The sequence below is a fragment of the Vipera ursinii genome (genome assembly GCF_947247035.1).
Source record: "Vipera ursinii genome assembly, chromosome: 2".
In the NCBI taxonomy this organism is placed as follows: domain Eukaryota; kingdom Metazoa; phylum Chordata; class Lepidosauria; order Squamata; family Viperidae; genus Vipera; species Vipera ursinii.
Window position 1 is genome coordinate 54,231,780 of NC_139513.1, and position 15,886 is coordinate 54,247,665.

General features: G+C 43.3%; 1 protein-coding gene across 1 annotated transcript in view; it reads right to left on the reverse strand.

The window, feature by feature from the left end:
- Positions 1–8,544: 8,544 nt before the first annotated feature.
- Positions 8,545–15,886, reverse strand: part of MGLL (monoglyceride lipase) — a 113,237-nt gene continuing 105,895 nt past the window's right edge. The window contains exon 8 of the mRNA XM_083354329.1: positions 8,545–13,899. Coding sequence (XP_083210455.1) covers positions 13,765–13,899 — 135 coding nt within the window. The 3' untranslated portion in view covers positions 8,545–13,764. The remainder of the gene's footprint in view (positions 13,900–15,886) is intronic.

Sequence of the window (15,886 nt, forward strand, 5' to 3'; positions counted from 1 at the left end):
AACAGTCCCAAGCTGCACTGGTATGTGTAACCTGGCTACCAAAGCAATTCTTGACTGCATAGATGCTCTTTCTGTCACTGATTCATGTTGAGTTTGTATCCTGGAAAAACAAGTTAGATTTGTTCACCCTGGAGAAAAAGACTTTAAACACACATGCTCACAGGGAGTTTGGCACTTGCAATCTGGATATGAACTGTTAGTTTTTCATTTTCCTAATAAAAGCACTCCTGATTCTCCTTATTACATGCTGTTACATAAAGGAAGGGAAGTGTGTGTGTTTGCACCTTCACTCACATAATAATAATAATAATAATAATAATAATAATAATAATAATAATAATAATAATAATAATAATAATAATAGTTGGAAGGGACCTTAGAGGTCATCAAGTCCAGCCCCCTGCTCAGGCATTGAAGTCCACAGCTCTTCATTGACATATTTGTCCACCTATGGCCTAAGACAGTGATGGCGAACCTTTTAGAGACTGAGTACCCAAACTGGAACCCAAAACCCACTTATGTATCATTGGGTGCTGGGTGAGCATGGCCCATTGGGTGGCCATGGCTGCAGTAGTAATGGTAGACTGGGTGAGACTAAAAAGTTCAATGAATTCCAACTTTGCGAGATCTTTCTTTTCCCCGCGAGAAGTTGAAATTGATTGAACCTTTTTTTTTTGCACCTGGCGGCGGAGGCCTAAAGCGAAAAGGTTTTATAAAACCCAGCTGTTGGCCTAGGACTGGGGTGACGGCGTGTGTGCCCACAGAGAGGGCTCTGTGTGCCACCTGTGGCATGCGTGCCATAGGTTCGCCTCCAAGGGGCTTAGAGATCTCAAGCAGTGTTTCTCAAAGGTGGCACTTTAAGATGTGTGGATTTCATCTTCCAGAATTCTTCAGCCAGCCATGATCTAGGATTTTTTTGCTTTCTGTTTTTTTTTTGTCATTAGAGATGGCAAAAATATTATTTCTATAATTGGATTGCATCTGTGAAAGGAAAGACACTAGAATGCCAGCCCTTCTTTTACCTCACCTCCAAGCCAGAGTCATTAGACAAGTTTGTCTAAGCTTCTAGGCAAACATCCCAAAACTGATCATGTTCTATCTCCTTGGGTCTCACACTATATACTATGAAAATAAACCTACCAACATTAGGATAGGTGGGCTTTATCTCTTTCTCAGATTAGTCAAGCTGCTATTCCTCCAGAGTTTATGCTGGGGATCATATTGATTTGCAACATAGGAGCCACTCAGGGCAAATAAGCAAGAGTGAGAATTTTTTTTAAAATTTTTCCCCCTCACTGGCAGATGGTGCCAACTGGGACAGCTTTGTGTGTGTGTGTGTGAGAGGGGGGCATGTGAAAACACAGAAAGCCTTCCTTAAATCCATTTTTGTTTGTAAAAATAGTGATAAGATGGGAAAACAAAATAGAGCATCCTTTGTTCATTGCACACACACAGGTCAGGAACTCTAGAAGTAAAGCATCTGTTGGAGGAAGTGTGTGTATTCACAAAGAGACCACAAAACTGGTTAATATATCTTTTCAGTTGTGTCATATTCAGGTAGGGTTCTGATCCACCATCTTAAAAAAATGCTGTTGGCTGCTGCTGTTGGTTTAGGGAATCCCTCAGAGCCCATGAACCAGAGGCAGATACCAAAACAGTTGTGGCTGATTCTGTCCTGCAGCCTGTGAGAACTGCTCTGTATCCATATTTTTGCAGATTAAATATTCCTGTCATGGTTCTGACAGATGAAACTCTTTAAAAGAACTTCGAGGCACTGTTTACCTTAAAGAATCTTTTATTCGAGAAACAAATTATCGGCACTACATAGTTAAAGCCAAAAACTGAATTCCCCTCCCCTGGTCACAAAGTAGACAAGCACAATTCCCTCCTCCAATTAACAGTCCTAAACAGGGGTCGGCAACCTTGGCTCTTTTATGACTCGCGGACTTCAACTCCCAGAATTCCTGAGCCAGCATAGCTGGCTCAGGAATTCTGGGAGTTGAAGTCCGCGAGTCATAAAAGAGCCAAGGTTGCCGACCCCTGGTCATAAATCACATTCCCCAATTAGCTTGAAGCATGGGCTTTCTCTCCAGCTCTCCAGCCCACCAAATTTTTATCAGCTCTGGGCACAATAACCTTGATTCCCATGGCTGAGTTATTGTTGTTATGGCTAACTGGACTCTCATCCACATCCCCCCCTCCCAGCATCATTTAACTTTAAAAGCAAAAGAGAAAAGATGGCTACATTTCCATCTGTTGTCAAAGCAAGAACATCTGATGTTAGCAGCGTTGACAATTCCATTGTAAAACTGATCAAGAGAGCTGACTTGTGATGGGTCAAGGATAGCCAATTAACACATCTGTTTCGTGATGATGAAAACTGATTCTGAAGAGAAGCAAGTAGCAGCAGCCCACACATAGCAAAACTTTCTCAGCCATTTTTGGACGTGGGCAGCTTTACATGTTATGGAAATAGATCTTTAATCTAGCAGCTACTGCTTTGGACATCACAAAGGCCAATGTAAGGTCAGACCTTTTCTGCTATCAGCTGTTAAGGACTAGCACAAGAACAAGACTCTGAATTAGCTCAGGGATAAAAAGCTTTGCAAGCAATGGAAATGCTGAAAAGCTTTTTTCTTCTGCTGACTAGGAATGAACTCTTGGCAAGTAATAACTGTTTAGTAATGGCTATTAATTCCTTTTACACTTGGCAGGAGTTCAATGCACTCAGCTTTGTTGTCAATTATTTCCCTTCATTAGAACACTTAAAATATGCAAATGAGATTGTAGTGATCTACTTATTTCCTTTTAGGTTCTGGGAGTGAATAAAAAGGTAAAGGTAAAGGTTCCCCCGCACACATGCGTGCTAGTCATTTCCAACTCTAGGGGCCGGTGCTCATCTCCGTTTCAAAGCCGAAGAGCCAGTGCTTGTCTGAGGATGTCTCTGTGGTCATGTGGCTGGCATGACTAGACACCAAAGGCGCACGGAACGCTGTTACCTTCCCACCGTAGTGGTCCCTATTTTTCTACTTGCATTTTTACGTGCTTTCGAACTGCTAGGTTGGCAGAAGCTGGGACGAGTAACAGGCGCTCACTCTGTTACGTGGCACTTGGGATTCGACCCGCCAAACTGCCGACCTTCTGATTGACAAGCTCAGCATCCTAACCCACTGAGCCACCGCGTCCCTTTCTGGGAGTGAATACCTCTGCATTTTTCTAAACATGCTTGCATGCTTTTAGTTCTCAGTGACCACTTGGTCAGCAGGGCTGGGCTTAGGAAAAAAATGCTCTAAAATATTAGAGAAGGAGGCACATGTTTGTTTATTTTTCACATTTCTAAACCACCTATCTTCCTCAAAGAGAGACCCTTTATGTTAGGTTAGAGGCCGTATGGTTAAACTTTCTAAGGTTTAGGGAGGGCTTCCCTCAGAATATTTTTTCAAGCCAACAGTCTCTTCCCACTGCCTATAATATGGAAATCTACAATGGTGTTTGATTGCCCAATTCCAGACAACATTTAAGGTTTAGGGAAATATGAATATAGATATGGTTTTTCTGGAGAAAAGTGGGAACCAATGTAACTATCCATTTTTGTCTTGAACAAAATGTCAGCTTTGCCATCCTCCTAGTTCAGGCCACCTAATTCAATTGATCAGTAGCAGGTCTGTAAACAATGAAAGGAGATTACATATTCCCATAATGCATAATTAATTTATGGAACTCATCAGCACAAAATACAATGATGCTAGCTACTTGAAGTAGCTTTAAAAGCATAAGGGAAGGTCAATCAATGTCCATTAGTCTTGATGGCTAAAACCTGGATTTTTCTTTTTAGATGCAGCAGACTCCTGAGTACCAGCTGCTGTGGCGGGGCGGGGTGGGGCAGTGAATATAGAGGAGAAAGGCCCATTACCAGCCTGCTCTGCATGTTAGGAATTTGCCAGGACCATCTGGCTGCTGATTGAGGACAATGTAGTGTTGGACTAAGTCAAGCATAGGTCTGATCCAGCTGAATGAAGACACAAGTCCCGTTGGCACCAGGTACTGAATTGGGCTCAGAGGCTGGAGGATGTGGCGTTATTTCCTTCATTAGTCAAGAAGAGGCTGGATTTAGCCCTCAGAAGACCTGAATTTGGTTGGGTTAAGTTAGTTCCCCTTATTCATTTAATTCTTTTACCATGCAAATTATGGTACTCATCAGAGGATGACAGTCAAGAGGCTGGAGAGCTGCAAAAACAGGACTTCTTGTTTTTCTCCTGTGTATTTTTCATTGCCCCCTTCACAATAAAAGGCAGCACCAACGCTGGTCACATGTTGAGTTTTTATATATCATTAGTTATATATAAAAAGTGAGGATGAAAAGGACAGCTTCCCAGCCCCCTTTATTTATTTATTAAACTTATGCATTACTCACCTCTCTATTCATGTGTCTTTGAGACATCTTGACTGCCGCAGGGTAGGAGACATCCTGTATTAGGCATTGCTGACACTAAAAGTCTGAGACTGTTGGATGGGGAGGGAGAGTTATCTGTTGATAGAAAACTGCAGGATTTTGGATCCTGACGGACAGGTGGGGGGCACTGCAGAGCTGCTTGCACACCAGTATGCATATGTATGCTATGTATACGTATTCATAATCCTCTTTTTATCTGCATCCTAAATTGCAGGAAGATTGGTATGAAGAAAATTGGGACTATTTCCCCCCAGTAAAATAATTCCATAGTGCTGCATATTTTTTTGGGTGAATATTGGCATATTGGCATAGGTCTGGATGGGGAGGAACAGGCTTCGGCTCAACCCTGACAAGTCTGAGTGGTTGTACGTACCGGCATCTCGGGAAATTCAGATTATTCCACCTCTAATTATGGGGGGGTGAGTTATTACCCCCCCGTAGATAGGGCTCGCAACTTGGGTGTCCTCCTAGATTCGCAACTCTCTTTGGAAGATCATATAGGAGCTGTGACTAGGGGGGCCTTTGCCCAGGTTCCCCTGGTGCACCAGTTGTGGCCCTATCTGGACCGGGATGCCTTGCGTACAGTCACTCATGCGCTCATGACCTCTCGTTTAGACTACTGCAATGCTCTCTACATGGGGCTGCCCTTGAGGACTACTTGGACGCTTCAGCTGGTGCAGAATGCGGCCGCGCAAGTGGTGGTGGGGGTTTCCCGATACTCCCATGTAACACCTCTATTCCGTGAGCTACATTGGCTTCCAGTTGCCCTCCGGGTGAGATTCAAGGTGCTGGTGATGACCTATAAAGCCGTAAATGGCATGGGTCCGGATTATTTTTTTATTTATTTTATTTTTATTTTAATCCCATTTATATCCCGCCCTTCTCCGAAGACTCAGGGCGGCTTACAATTTAAGCACAAACCAATGTGCTTAGCAATAGCCTTCATTCTATGTATATGCCTGTTTATTAGGGCTTTCGCCCCCCCCCAAGCGGCATTATTACAAAGTCAGCTTATTGCCCCCAACAATCTGGGTCCTCATTTTACCTACCTTGGAAGGATGGAAGGCTGAGTCAACCTTGAGCCTGGTGGGATGCGAACCTGAACTAATTGCAGGCAGCTGGTGTTACTTAAGGAGGCATTAGCCCACTGCTCCACCAAGGCTTACTTACGGGAGCACCTGCTGCTGGCATCAACTTCCCTTCATCCAGTGCGCTCCCACAGAGAGGACCTCCTCAGGGTGCCGTCGGTCAGAGAGTGTCGACTGGCGGCCCCCAGGGGGAGGGCGTTCTCTATGGGCGCGCCAGACCTTTGGAACCGTTTACCGGTTGAGCTCCGGATGGCTCCTGACCTTCACTCCTTCCACCGTGACCTAAAAACTTATTTATTTGAACAAGCCGGCCTAGTCTGATGGGTTTGGGGTATTTTAATACTAATTTTATTAATCTTTACTGTAATTTGGGCTACAATATTTAATTCTTTTTTAACTTTTGTACATTGTATTTTTATTGTATTTATTGCCCTGTACACCGGCCTGAGTCCTTCGGGAGAAGGGCGGTATAGAAATTAAATAATAATAATAATAATAATAATAATAATAATAATAATAATAATAATAATAATAATAATAATATCAATAGCACAGCATGGAATTATGGAGAGTTGGGCAGTCCTGCCAACTACACCAAGGTGTAGCGTAGTAGTATAGGTGTTGGACCAGGAAGCTGGAGTTGGTAATACCCATCTGACCCCAGGCTCACCTAGCTTCTCAGAATTGACAGAAAGGGCATAGAGAAGACTCTCTATAAGCCAACCTGAATGCTCAGAAAAAAAGATGTGGTCAATGAAAGCAACATTTCTTAGAGCTGCAGACTGTATGTAGACTCCTTCCAAACAGAAATGTTCAAAATTTGTCCAAAAACTGCTGAATTAGTATGTGAAATTCTTCCAAGTGTCATTTTGTATAGCAATTTTTTTTCTGGGGTAATTGATACATAGCCTAGAGAAAAATGCCTGCATCATGATCTCTTAGTTCTTCATCGAAGTTTTTTTTTCTGTGCAAGAAATGCCCGATGAAATCTGGAGCATGCGGCCACCTCAAATGATAAAACAATTTTAAGACAGTTATAATTGCATTTGATTAAAGCTGTTTAAAGTACAGTACTGGCTTCCATCCTTCAATCTCAACACATCTTATATTTCTAGATAGAAAAACTATCTGGAAGATCAGAGGGCAAAAGATGCTTCCTGCTAGCATTTGTTTGATTATTATGCAACTGCTTTTTGTTCCTAGCGGAAAAGGATAAGAGTTGAATTTGCCATTTTTCAATATTTATTCATAGATTTCACGCAGTGATTGTAAGACTGCCTGTCTGTACACTTCATTTTAAAAAAGATGTTTTTTCCTGCACTGAATCCTGGGATGCATCTGTCTATCCTAATCTGCCTCTGGACCAACATGCAAAATCACTTTGAAGGATGTTCAATATACATCTTACAATCAATGTTAAAAAAACACTGTTTTGAGTAAAATGGCTTTTTAAAAAACAGAATGGTAATTTTTCTATAAAGTTGCTGAGGCAGTGTGTATGCATAGCAAGTTATTTCCCTCCTGTTCTCTTTGCCTTCATCATATGAATGATGAAATCGGTAATCATAATCATAATACTAAAGTTGGAAGGGACCTTGGAAGTCATCTAGTCCAACCCCCTGCTCAGGCAGGAAACCCTATAACATTTCAGACAAATGGCTCTTCTTAAAAACTTCCAGTGTTGGAGCATTCACACCTTCTGGAGGCAGGTTGTTCCACTGGTTAATTGTTCTGTCAGGAAGTTTCTCCTTAGTTCTAGGTTGCTTCTCTCCTTGACTAGTTTCCATCCGTTGCTTCTTGTCCTGCTTTCAGGTGCTTTGGAGAATAGCTTGACTCCCTCTTCTTTGTGGCAGCCCCTGAGATACTGGAACACTGCTAACCCTGAAGGGTTGTCATTATTTTCAGGTCACACAGCCAGTTGCCAAGAAAACCTGTAGCTGACAGACAAGCTACGTATCTGGAGTTTGGGAAAGAAGGCTGAGGCAAGCACTTGCCTTTTCATGTTTCCCTCTTATTTGTATAGTTGTGTGTGTGAGAGAGAGCACAAAGCGGGACTATTTTAGTTTGGTTCACTGAGATTCATTTTGTTAAGGTTTTCAGAACTGAGATTTGGTGTCTTTTTATTATTCAGTAAATAAATTCATTACATGTACCTTTCCAAATTGCTTGAAATGTAAGTGGGAAATGATAATGCCCCAAGCACTTCCAAAAGTATTTAAGAATGAAGACGATCCTTGGTCAGGAACTGGTTCAGCAGGAGAGCTGCCTGCTGGGTGTCACACCGTGGGACCCAGGAGACCCTTTTCTGCTCCTATCCTTTGGAACGTCCTTCCGTCCGAGACTAGGTTAGTCCCAGCCCTGCTGGTCATCTGAAAATTTGATTTTGTGCCCGAGTATGTGAAGAGCTCGTCTTTTGGCTTTACTGCTGTTCATTTTATAGTGCTCAGCTGCTGTGTTTTTTATATTATGTACCCTAATGGAATAGATGGCATCTATAGTGATCTATGAACAATATATAAACTGAATAAACAAACCCACTATGGTGTGAATGCTGGGCAATGTACGGAGTCAATAAGAACTGTAGATGTATTAAACATTTTTTTTAAAAAAAATAGGTGTGGATGTGGAACGTCTGATTAGAAATAACAGTCCCATACTGTGGGGGAAATGAAGTTTAACATTATTTATAGAGTTTCTTTTCAAACATGCAGTTATAGTTCTCCAGATTATGCCATCCTGCTTTTCAAAACAGTTTTGCTAGGAAGCCAAAGCATCCATATAGCACATAACATGGTGTTAGAGAAAATATCCCTGTGGATTCTGTTCTGGGCATGCCTGGCGCAGACTTAGGGATATGTATCAAAAATAGATTGGTATAATGCATGGCTATTGTTTTGTGTGTAAGAAGCTTTATTTATGAAGTTCTTGCTGTAATTGAATGAATATAAATAATCTCAAATAAGCCATATTCAGAAAACTTATCTTTTATTATTAATGTTCATATATTTTTTTTCCTCAAAAGTATCTAAGTTGTACATATTATCCTTGCTTTAAGTGCAAGTATTTCAAACGTGTAGATATGAGTGTATAGTACTGAGTAAACGAGCACAAAAACAAAACAAGAAGAAACAGTAATCAGAAATTACTTGGAAAAATAAGTATCTTGATAAGGTCATGTCATCGAAGTGATAGAGTGACTAATATAAAAAGAGCAGGCTCATTATAAAACATGGTTCCAGACATGTTATGGATAGGTAAATTGTCATGCCACATTTGTTGCATATAGTAGTGATATACATTAGTTACACGCAACTATTGCTGTCAGAGGAATTATGCTCTCAAGGGGAAACTGTTGGTGTGTCAGCAGTGACTTGGAGCTAATACAATCTTAACCTTGCGTCAGAATCCATCTGCATTCAGACATACAGATCTCTAGCTGCGTCTGTTAATAAACTCTTTTGCTTCCAGTGTAAGTAGATTTTACAGTAGATTTAGTCTACAGAACTTATACCCTACCTATCGAAATTCAATTCACCTCTCTCTATGTATGAAGGTCCATTAGAGAGACCTATAGATTTACAGGACTGTAGAAATATAAAATATGTCGAGCTCTTTATGGGCTACACTACCGTTTGGTAGAACAGAAATTGTGCAGTCTAAATCAGAACAGTACCAGATTACTTCAGCTGCTTTAAAGCAAATTAGTATATTTTTCTTTTTGTCCCATGCAAGTCTTAACATAAGTCGCCTGTGGTCCTGTTCAGAACTGTCTTGAAAGGATGGGAAGGGGGAAAGAGAGAGAAAGAGAAATCTTCTTGAATATATGCCCAGTTGACATTTAAGGGTGGCAAAGAAAATTTAGGGAGGCAACCTACTAGCCACTCCCCAAGTTACAAGTCTGAAATCCCCTTTCCATAGCAAATTCTCCAATTCCTTATTTAAAGTAGCTTATACTTGGTAAGTTTAATTTCAGCTGCAAAAGCAACAGTTTTACGTGAGAATCTCAACTTAAATTTCAAACAAATGCCACTTTTAATATTTACATTCAACCTTAAGAAATGGTAATTATTTAGATTTTTTTTAAAAAAGTAAAGCTGTAAGATTTCACATACAGTAGGGGTAGGATCTTGCTTGGCAAAAATCAATTGCTCTTTCCCAAGCTTCTTGGGAGATAAAAGCCCAGGAGGCCTAGAATTAGGGACTCTGGGACAATGGACAGCATTCTGACTGCCCCAGCAAATATGTCTCTTCCAAAATAACTGAAAGGTAACTCTCACTTTCCTTATGATTCAGCCTCTTATTTCAGACCTATCCTCTAGTCCACACAGCTCTGCTGAAAGCTGAATATAATTTCTAATACTTCTTTCTATATTGCTTCAGAGCTTAGGAGTTGCAGCAGATACTCCCTCAACAAAGTTATTCAAAGGCACTGATCTTCAAACGTCTGACTAAAAGAAGGAACCAGCATAAGTTGTATCTAGTCTTATGTATAGGTGTTTTCTTTTTAAAATGTTTGCTGTCCAGAATAAGTAGTACTGGTCTAGATTTATTTCACTACAGCTGAAATCCCAATACATTTGAACAGGTTAATAATTGAACTAAATTGTACATCTTTGGAATAATCTCTATCGCAATTGCCTTGAACCCTTGTTTCCATTTCTATGCAACTCGTTACAGCCAAACTTTTTTTAATGCCTATCCCCCTCCCTACATACACACACTCTGAAGAGACACTTCTGGTTGTCCTTAGTCCTGCTCACAGAATGGGAAAAGGACTTCCTTTTCAAGTTAGAGTAGCTTCTCATATATGGTGGATAGGACCTTTCTTTTGTGCTATAGAATGATCCATAAAATCCATGCTACCAAGAATTAATTCGGGCATGTCACTTTAGGCACCTTGATGATTTGCACACAGAGGCACAAAACAGGCAACTGTTATTCCTACTGAGGTTCTCTTGCAGATTCTTATAATGCATTTGAAATTACAGCTGTGTAGAGATCCATATGTGGAAGGCAAAATATGACTCAGCGCATGAGTAGGCATGCAAGTAACACCATCACGGGCTCCAAATTTTGCCCATCAACTCCAGATCTCTGCAAGCCCTATCAAGCCCCTAGTACTTGCATTTTTACTAGAGGAAGGAGTAGAACGTATTCAAATATATCTGGACTGCAGAAATGCAGAATGATCACTATATAACAGCAAAGCTTTCTATTATTATTTTGCTGCCATTTAATACTACAACTACAATCCTTAAAAATAGATTTGGAGCTGCCCATGAAAATACAAAATTATTTTTCAAGGTGGAATGTCAAATTGTGTGAGCAAATTGTGTTTTACATGGGCTCGTGTAAAATCCTTTAATAATGATACTGTGTGATTCTCCCACTCCCAAACTGGAAGATTAGCCAGAGAGAACATTCCAAGAACTGCAAACCTGCATCATTAGTATAGTCTTTACAGTGAGCACTGGTTTCCAGTGTCTGTAGTATTTTTTTGCAATGCCTCAAAAAGTTCTTATTAAAAATTGGAGCACCAGTTAGAAAACTGATTTTTCCCCCAACTGACTTTGGGTTACTTACTAGCGATACTAGTGTCTCTACTACATGCCAATTAATCTGACTTTCAAATTAATGAATGAATCCACACTTATAAATCAGCATTTATTTGATTTCTTGGGTGAGTAACCATCACATCCAAATATTAGGTATATTGAATATATATTGAGTATATTCAATATATCTTTGATATATTGAAAAGTAAATTATTTGTTCTCCTCCAACTTCTCATCTCATCCAACTTAATTTTGGTAATTAACAACTATGGAGAGCTCATGTTTTTACTAATGTTGTATCCTAGCATCCATTAGGCCATATTTTTCTTTCCAATTCACACTGGCCACATCAATTGTAATACTTGAAGGATGCTTCAAATATTACATCTTTCCTACACAGAAAGCACATACAGGCAACAAAATCATGTGAATACCTGCCTGATGGTTGAAAATAGAATTACTGCTTCTTGGGGAAAATAGCTGCCTAGTTCTGTAGAGCATCAGATTTCTACACAGGAAATTCAGATTTAGTAGCAGGCTGTAAATTATACTGGTCTCATGCAATAAAGGTGTAAAGGTACCCCCGCACATGCGTGCTAGTCGGGCTGGTGCTCATCTCCGTTTCAAAGCCGAAGAGCCAGCGCTTGTCCGAGGACATCTCCGTGGTCATGTGGCCGGCATGACTAGAAGCCAAAGGCGCACGGAATGCTGTTACCTTCCCACCGTAGTGGTCCCTATTTTTCTAGTTGCATTTTTACATGCTTTCGAACTGCTAGGTTGGCAGAAGCTGGGACGAGTAACAGGCGCTCACTCTGCTACGCGGCACTCGGGATTTGACCCGCCAAACTGCCGACCTTCTGATTGACAAGCTCAGCGTCCTAAACCACTGAGCCACCGCATCCCTCAATAAAGGTGTAGTGAGTAACAATTAAAAAAATGGATTATAAGAAAAGACGCACTATTTTACAAGAGATGGTAATATAGAATTTCTTCCACCATGAAAATGCTACTTGCTGCATAGCAAATATGTGATTACAGTGGGCAGCTCACTCATGTTTTCTAGTGTTGCTGTTCTTTATTAAGTAGTTAGTCACAATTAAGGCTGAAACTTCAACATCAGGTGAAATTGAGATTGCACACAGCTGCCTTGTCCCATTCATAAGTGCACCAAACCTTTATGTCTAGGCTGCAAAACTATAAATGACCAACAGATGGAAGCAAAGAGATTCAAAAAACTATCTCTCTGCAGCCTTTTAAAGGTTGCCAAGATCTAGAAGCCCTAATTAAATTCCTTCTTGCACATCTTAGTCTTCCACTGTACGTGCTATATAATAACTGGCTTTCCTCAACAATTTTCAGCAGCAACCTTCTCTGCTGATTAAGTGCTATTTGGAACTTAGTCTGTCGCTGCTGGAATAGCCCTTTTTTCAACCTATCATTCACTTGCTGCAAAAATTCAAACAGCCTCTAGATGGCAGTAGAGTTAGATTTATTTGTATCTCTTTAGATTCTTGCAGCACAGTTACCTAAGAGCCACTCTTTCTTCCTCCTCTTTGGTTTCCTTGCCTTCCAAGCATCACCATGTCTGGCCAACATCTAAGTCAGAGTAGGAGCAGGAATTTGACAACAAAGGAAAAGCAGTGCTTACTTATTTTCCAGCTTTCAAGTGGCAATGGCCTTCTGTATATAACAAGGCAGTTCTCTGGCATAAAAGCTATTAGGCAAAGGAATGGCAGCCTTGGCATCTATTCCATATTGTACTCCTTCACTCCTCCTTAAGATATCTTTCAACAACCTACAGAAACTTTATATATTATTTTTATTATTTCTCTCTTAAATATAACTTTCAGTTATATACTTTAAGTTATCTGAAACCCAGGTAACAAAAAAACAGCCCAAGTATTTACATTTCTTGCACTGAAAAATGATTTGGCTTCTGGAAGCAGCAGCATTTCTTCAATGCTTTTAAATCTTCTAGATACATTATTTTACATACTCTCATTTCTCCATGGTGTCAACTCTGGGGCTAAATGTTAATGGTCTGAGTATAAACTACACCCTTTCAAAGTGCAAAACTGTGCTGTTTCTATCATCTAATGGTCTCTTCTTTCAAGGCCTGTCGGGGTTTATATTGGGAGAAATCCTTTGGCCAGATTATCTGGAATATATATTTGAGTGTTGTGAGATGTTCTGAATCCCTCAGCCTCCTAAGCCTATCTCTATCTGTCAAATAGAAGGTTTGAAATTTTCAAAGAACGGGAGGGAAGAATTAAAACCTGGCAAGAGTAAAAATAGAATGCTGTGGAAGATGCCAAACTTTGAAACATTCCAAAAATTATTGCAATATAAAAAATTACCTCAGCACCTCAGGAACTCCTTGGGAAAACCAAAAAACTAGGTTTGGCGAAAGACTGGACAAAAGTCCTTTAATACAACGGCACTCCCAGCTGTAAAATCCACACTAATGTCCTTGCTAGCTCTTTCCTCTGTAGAGTAACTGCTTTAAATGGAGCACGGCATTCTCCTCCCACCCCACGCCAGGTAAAACAGCAATTTCTTGTAAAAATAAGCTAATTCAGGAGCCCCTATAAGACCTTTCCCCTCAAAGAGAGGTTGTTAAAAGAAAAAGAACCCTTCCCAGTATACCCCAACCACCAGACACAGGGTTTCAGAGTGGCTTTTGCTTCGATTGGTGGGCTTCCTCAGCTGCTTTCTGGCCAATCCATGTTTCTATTTCTTTAAAAACAGAAGTAGTCACATCAGGAAGCTCTTTGTGGAGAGCATGGAAGGCTTCATCATATACCTGCAGGATGCAAGAAAGGAAGTTGAAGCACATTGCAAATTACTTCTGACAGACTATTTTTCCAATATATGCCTTTCTTGCCATTTTAACATGCAATTACCGTATATACTTGAGTATAAGCCGAATTTTTCAGCCCACTTTTTGGGCTGAAAAATTCCACTTCGGCTTATACTCCAGTCAACAAAAAAAACTTACCGAGGACTTGTGCGCGGCCGAGGCTTTGGTGCTTCCGGGATCGCCCGCACCTCTCCCAAGCCACCGCCGTCCGAGACCTGCCGAAGTTTGGGGAGGTTTGGGGAGGTGCGCGCGCACCTCCCCAAACTCCGCGCCTTGCCTGCCTGCTTCTTTCCGCAGCGGAAAGAAGCAGGCAGGCAGGGCGCGGAGGAACGGAGACTTGCCGACGTTTGGGGAGGTTTGGGCGCCTCCCCAAACCTCGGCAGGTCTCCGTTCCTCCGCGCAGACCTGCCGACGTTTGGGGAGGTTTGGGCGCCTCCCCAAACCTCCCCAAACCTCGGCAGGTCTCCGTTCCTCCTGCCGACCTTTGGGGAGGTTTGGGCGCCTCCCCAAACCTCCCCAAACCTCGGCAGGTCTCCGTTCTTCCTGCCGACCTTTGGGGAGGTTTGGGCGCCTCCCCAAACCTCCCCAAACCTCGGCAGGTCTGCGCGGAGGAACGGAGACCTGCCGAGGTTTGGGGAGGTTTGGGGAGGCGCCCAAACCTCCCCAAACAGGAACGGAGACCTGCCGAGGTTTGGGGAGGTTTGGGGAGGCGCCCAAACCTCCCCAAACAGGAACGGAGACCTGCCGAGGTTTGGGGACGTTTGGGGAGGCGCCCAAACCTCCCCAAAGGTCGGCAGGTCTGCGCGGTGGAACGGAGACCTGCCGAGGTTTGGGGAGGTTTGGGGAGGCGCCCAAACCTCCCCAAACCTCGGCAGGTCTCCGTTCCTGTTTGGGGAGGTTTGGGCGCCTCCCCAAACCTCCCCAAACCTCGGCAGGTCTCCGTTCCTGTTTGGGGAGGAACGGAGACCTGCCGAGGTTTGGGGAGGTTTGGGGAGGCGCCCAAACCTCCCCAAACAGGAACGGAGACCTGCCGAGGTTTGGGGACGTTTGGGGAGGCGCCCAAACCTCCCCAAAGGTCGGCAGGTCTGCGCGGAGGAACGGAGACCTGCCGAGGTTTGGGGACGTTTGGGGAGGCGCCCAAACCTCCCCAAACAGGAACGGAGACCTGCCGAGGTTTGGGGACGTTTGGGGAGGCGCCCAAACCTCCCCAAAGGTCGGCAGGTCTGCGCGGAGGAACGGAGACCTGCCGAGGTTTGGGGACGTTTGGGGAGGCGCCCAAACCTCCCCAAACAGGAACGGAGACCTGCCGAGGTTTGGGGACGTTTGGGGAGGCGCCCAAACCTCCCCAAAGGTCGGCAGGTCTGCGCGGAGGAACGGAGACCTGCCGAGGTTTGGGGAGGTTTGGGGAGGCGCCCAAACCTCCCCAAACAGGAACGGAGACCTGCCCAGGTTTGGGGAGGTTTGGGGAGGCGCCCAAACCTCCCCAAACAGGAACGGAGACCTGCCGAGGTTTGGGGACGTTTGGGGAGGCGCCCAAACCTCCCCAAAGGTCGGCAGGTCTGCGCGGAGGAACGGAGACCTGCCGAGGTTTGGGGACGTTTGGGGAGGCGCCCAAACCTCCCCAAACAGGAACGGAGACCTGCCGAGGTTTGGGGAGGCGCCCAAACCTCCCCAAAGGTCGGCAGGTCTGCGCGGAGGAACGGAGACCTGCCGAGGTTTGGGGACGTTTGGGGAGGCGCCCAAACCTCCCCAAAGGTCGGCAGGTCTGCGCGGAGGAACGGAGACCTGCCGAGGTTTGGGGAGGTTTGGGGAGGCGCCCAAACCTCCCCAAACAGGAACGGAGACCTGCCGAGGTTTGGGGAGGTTTGGGGAGGCGCCCAAACCTCCCCAAACAGGAACGGAGACCTGCCGAGGTTTGGGGACGTTTGGG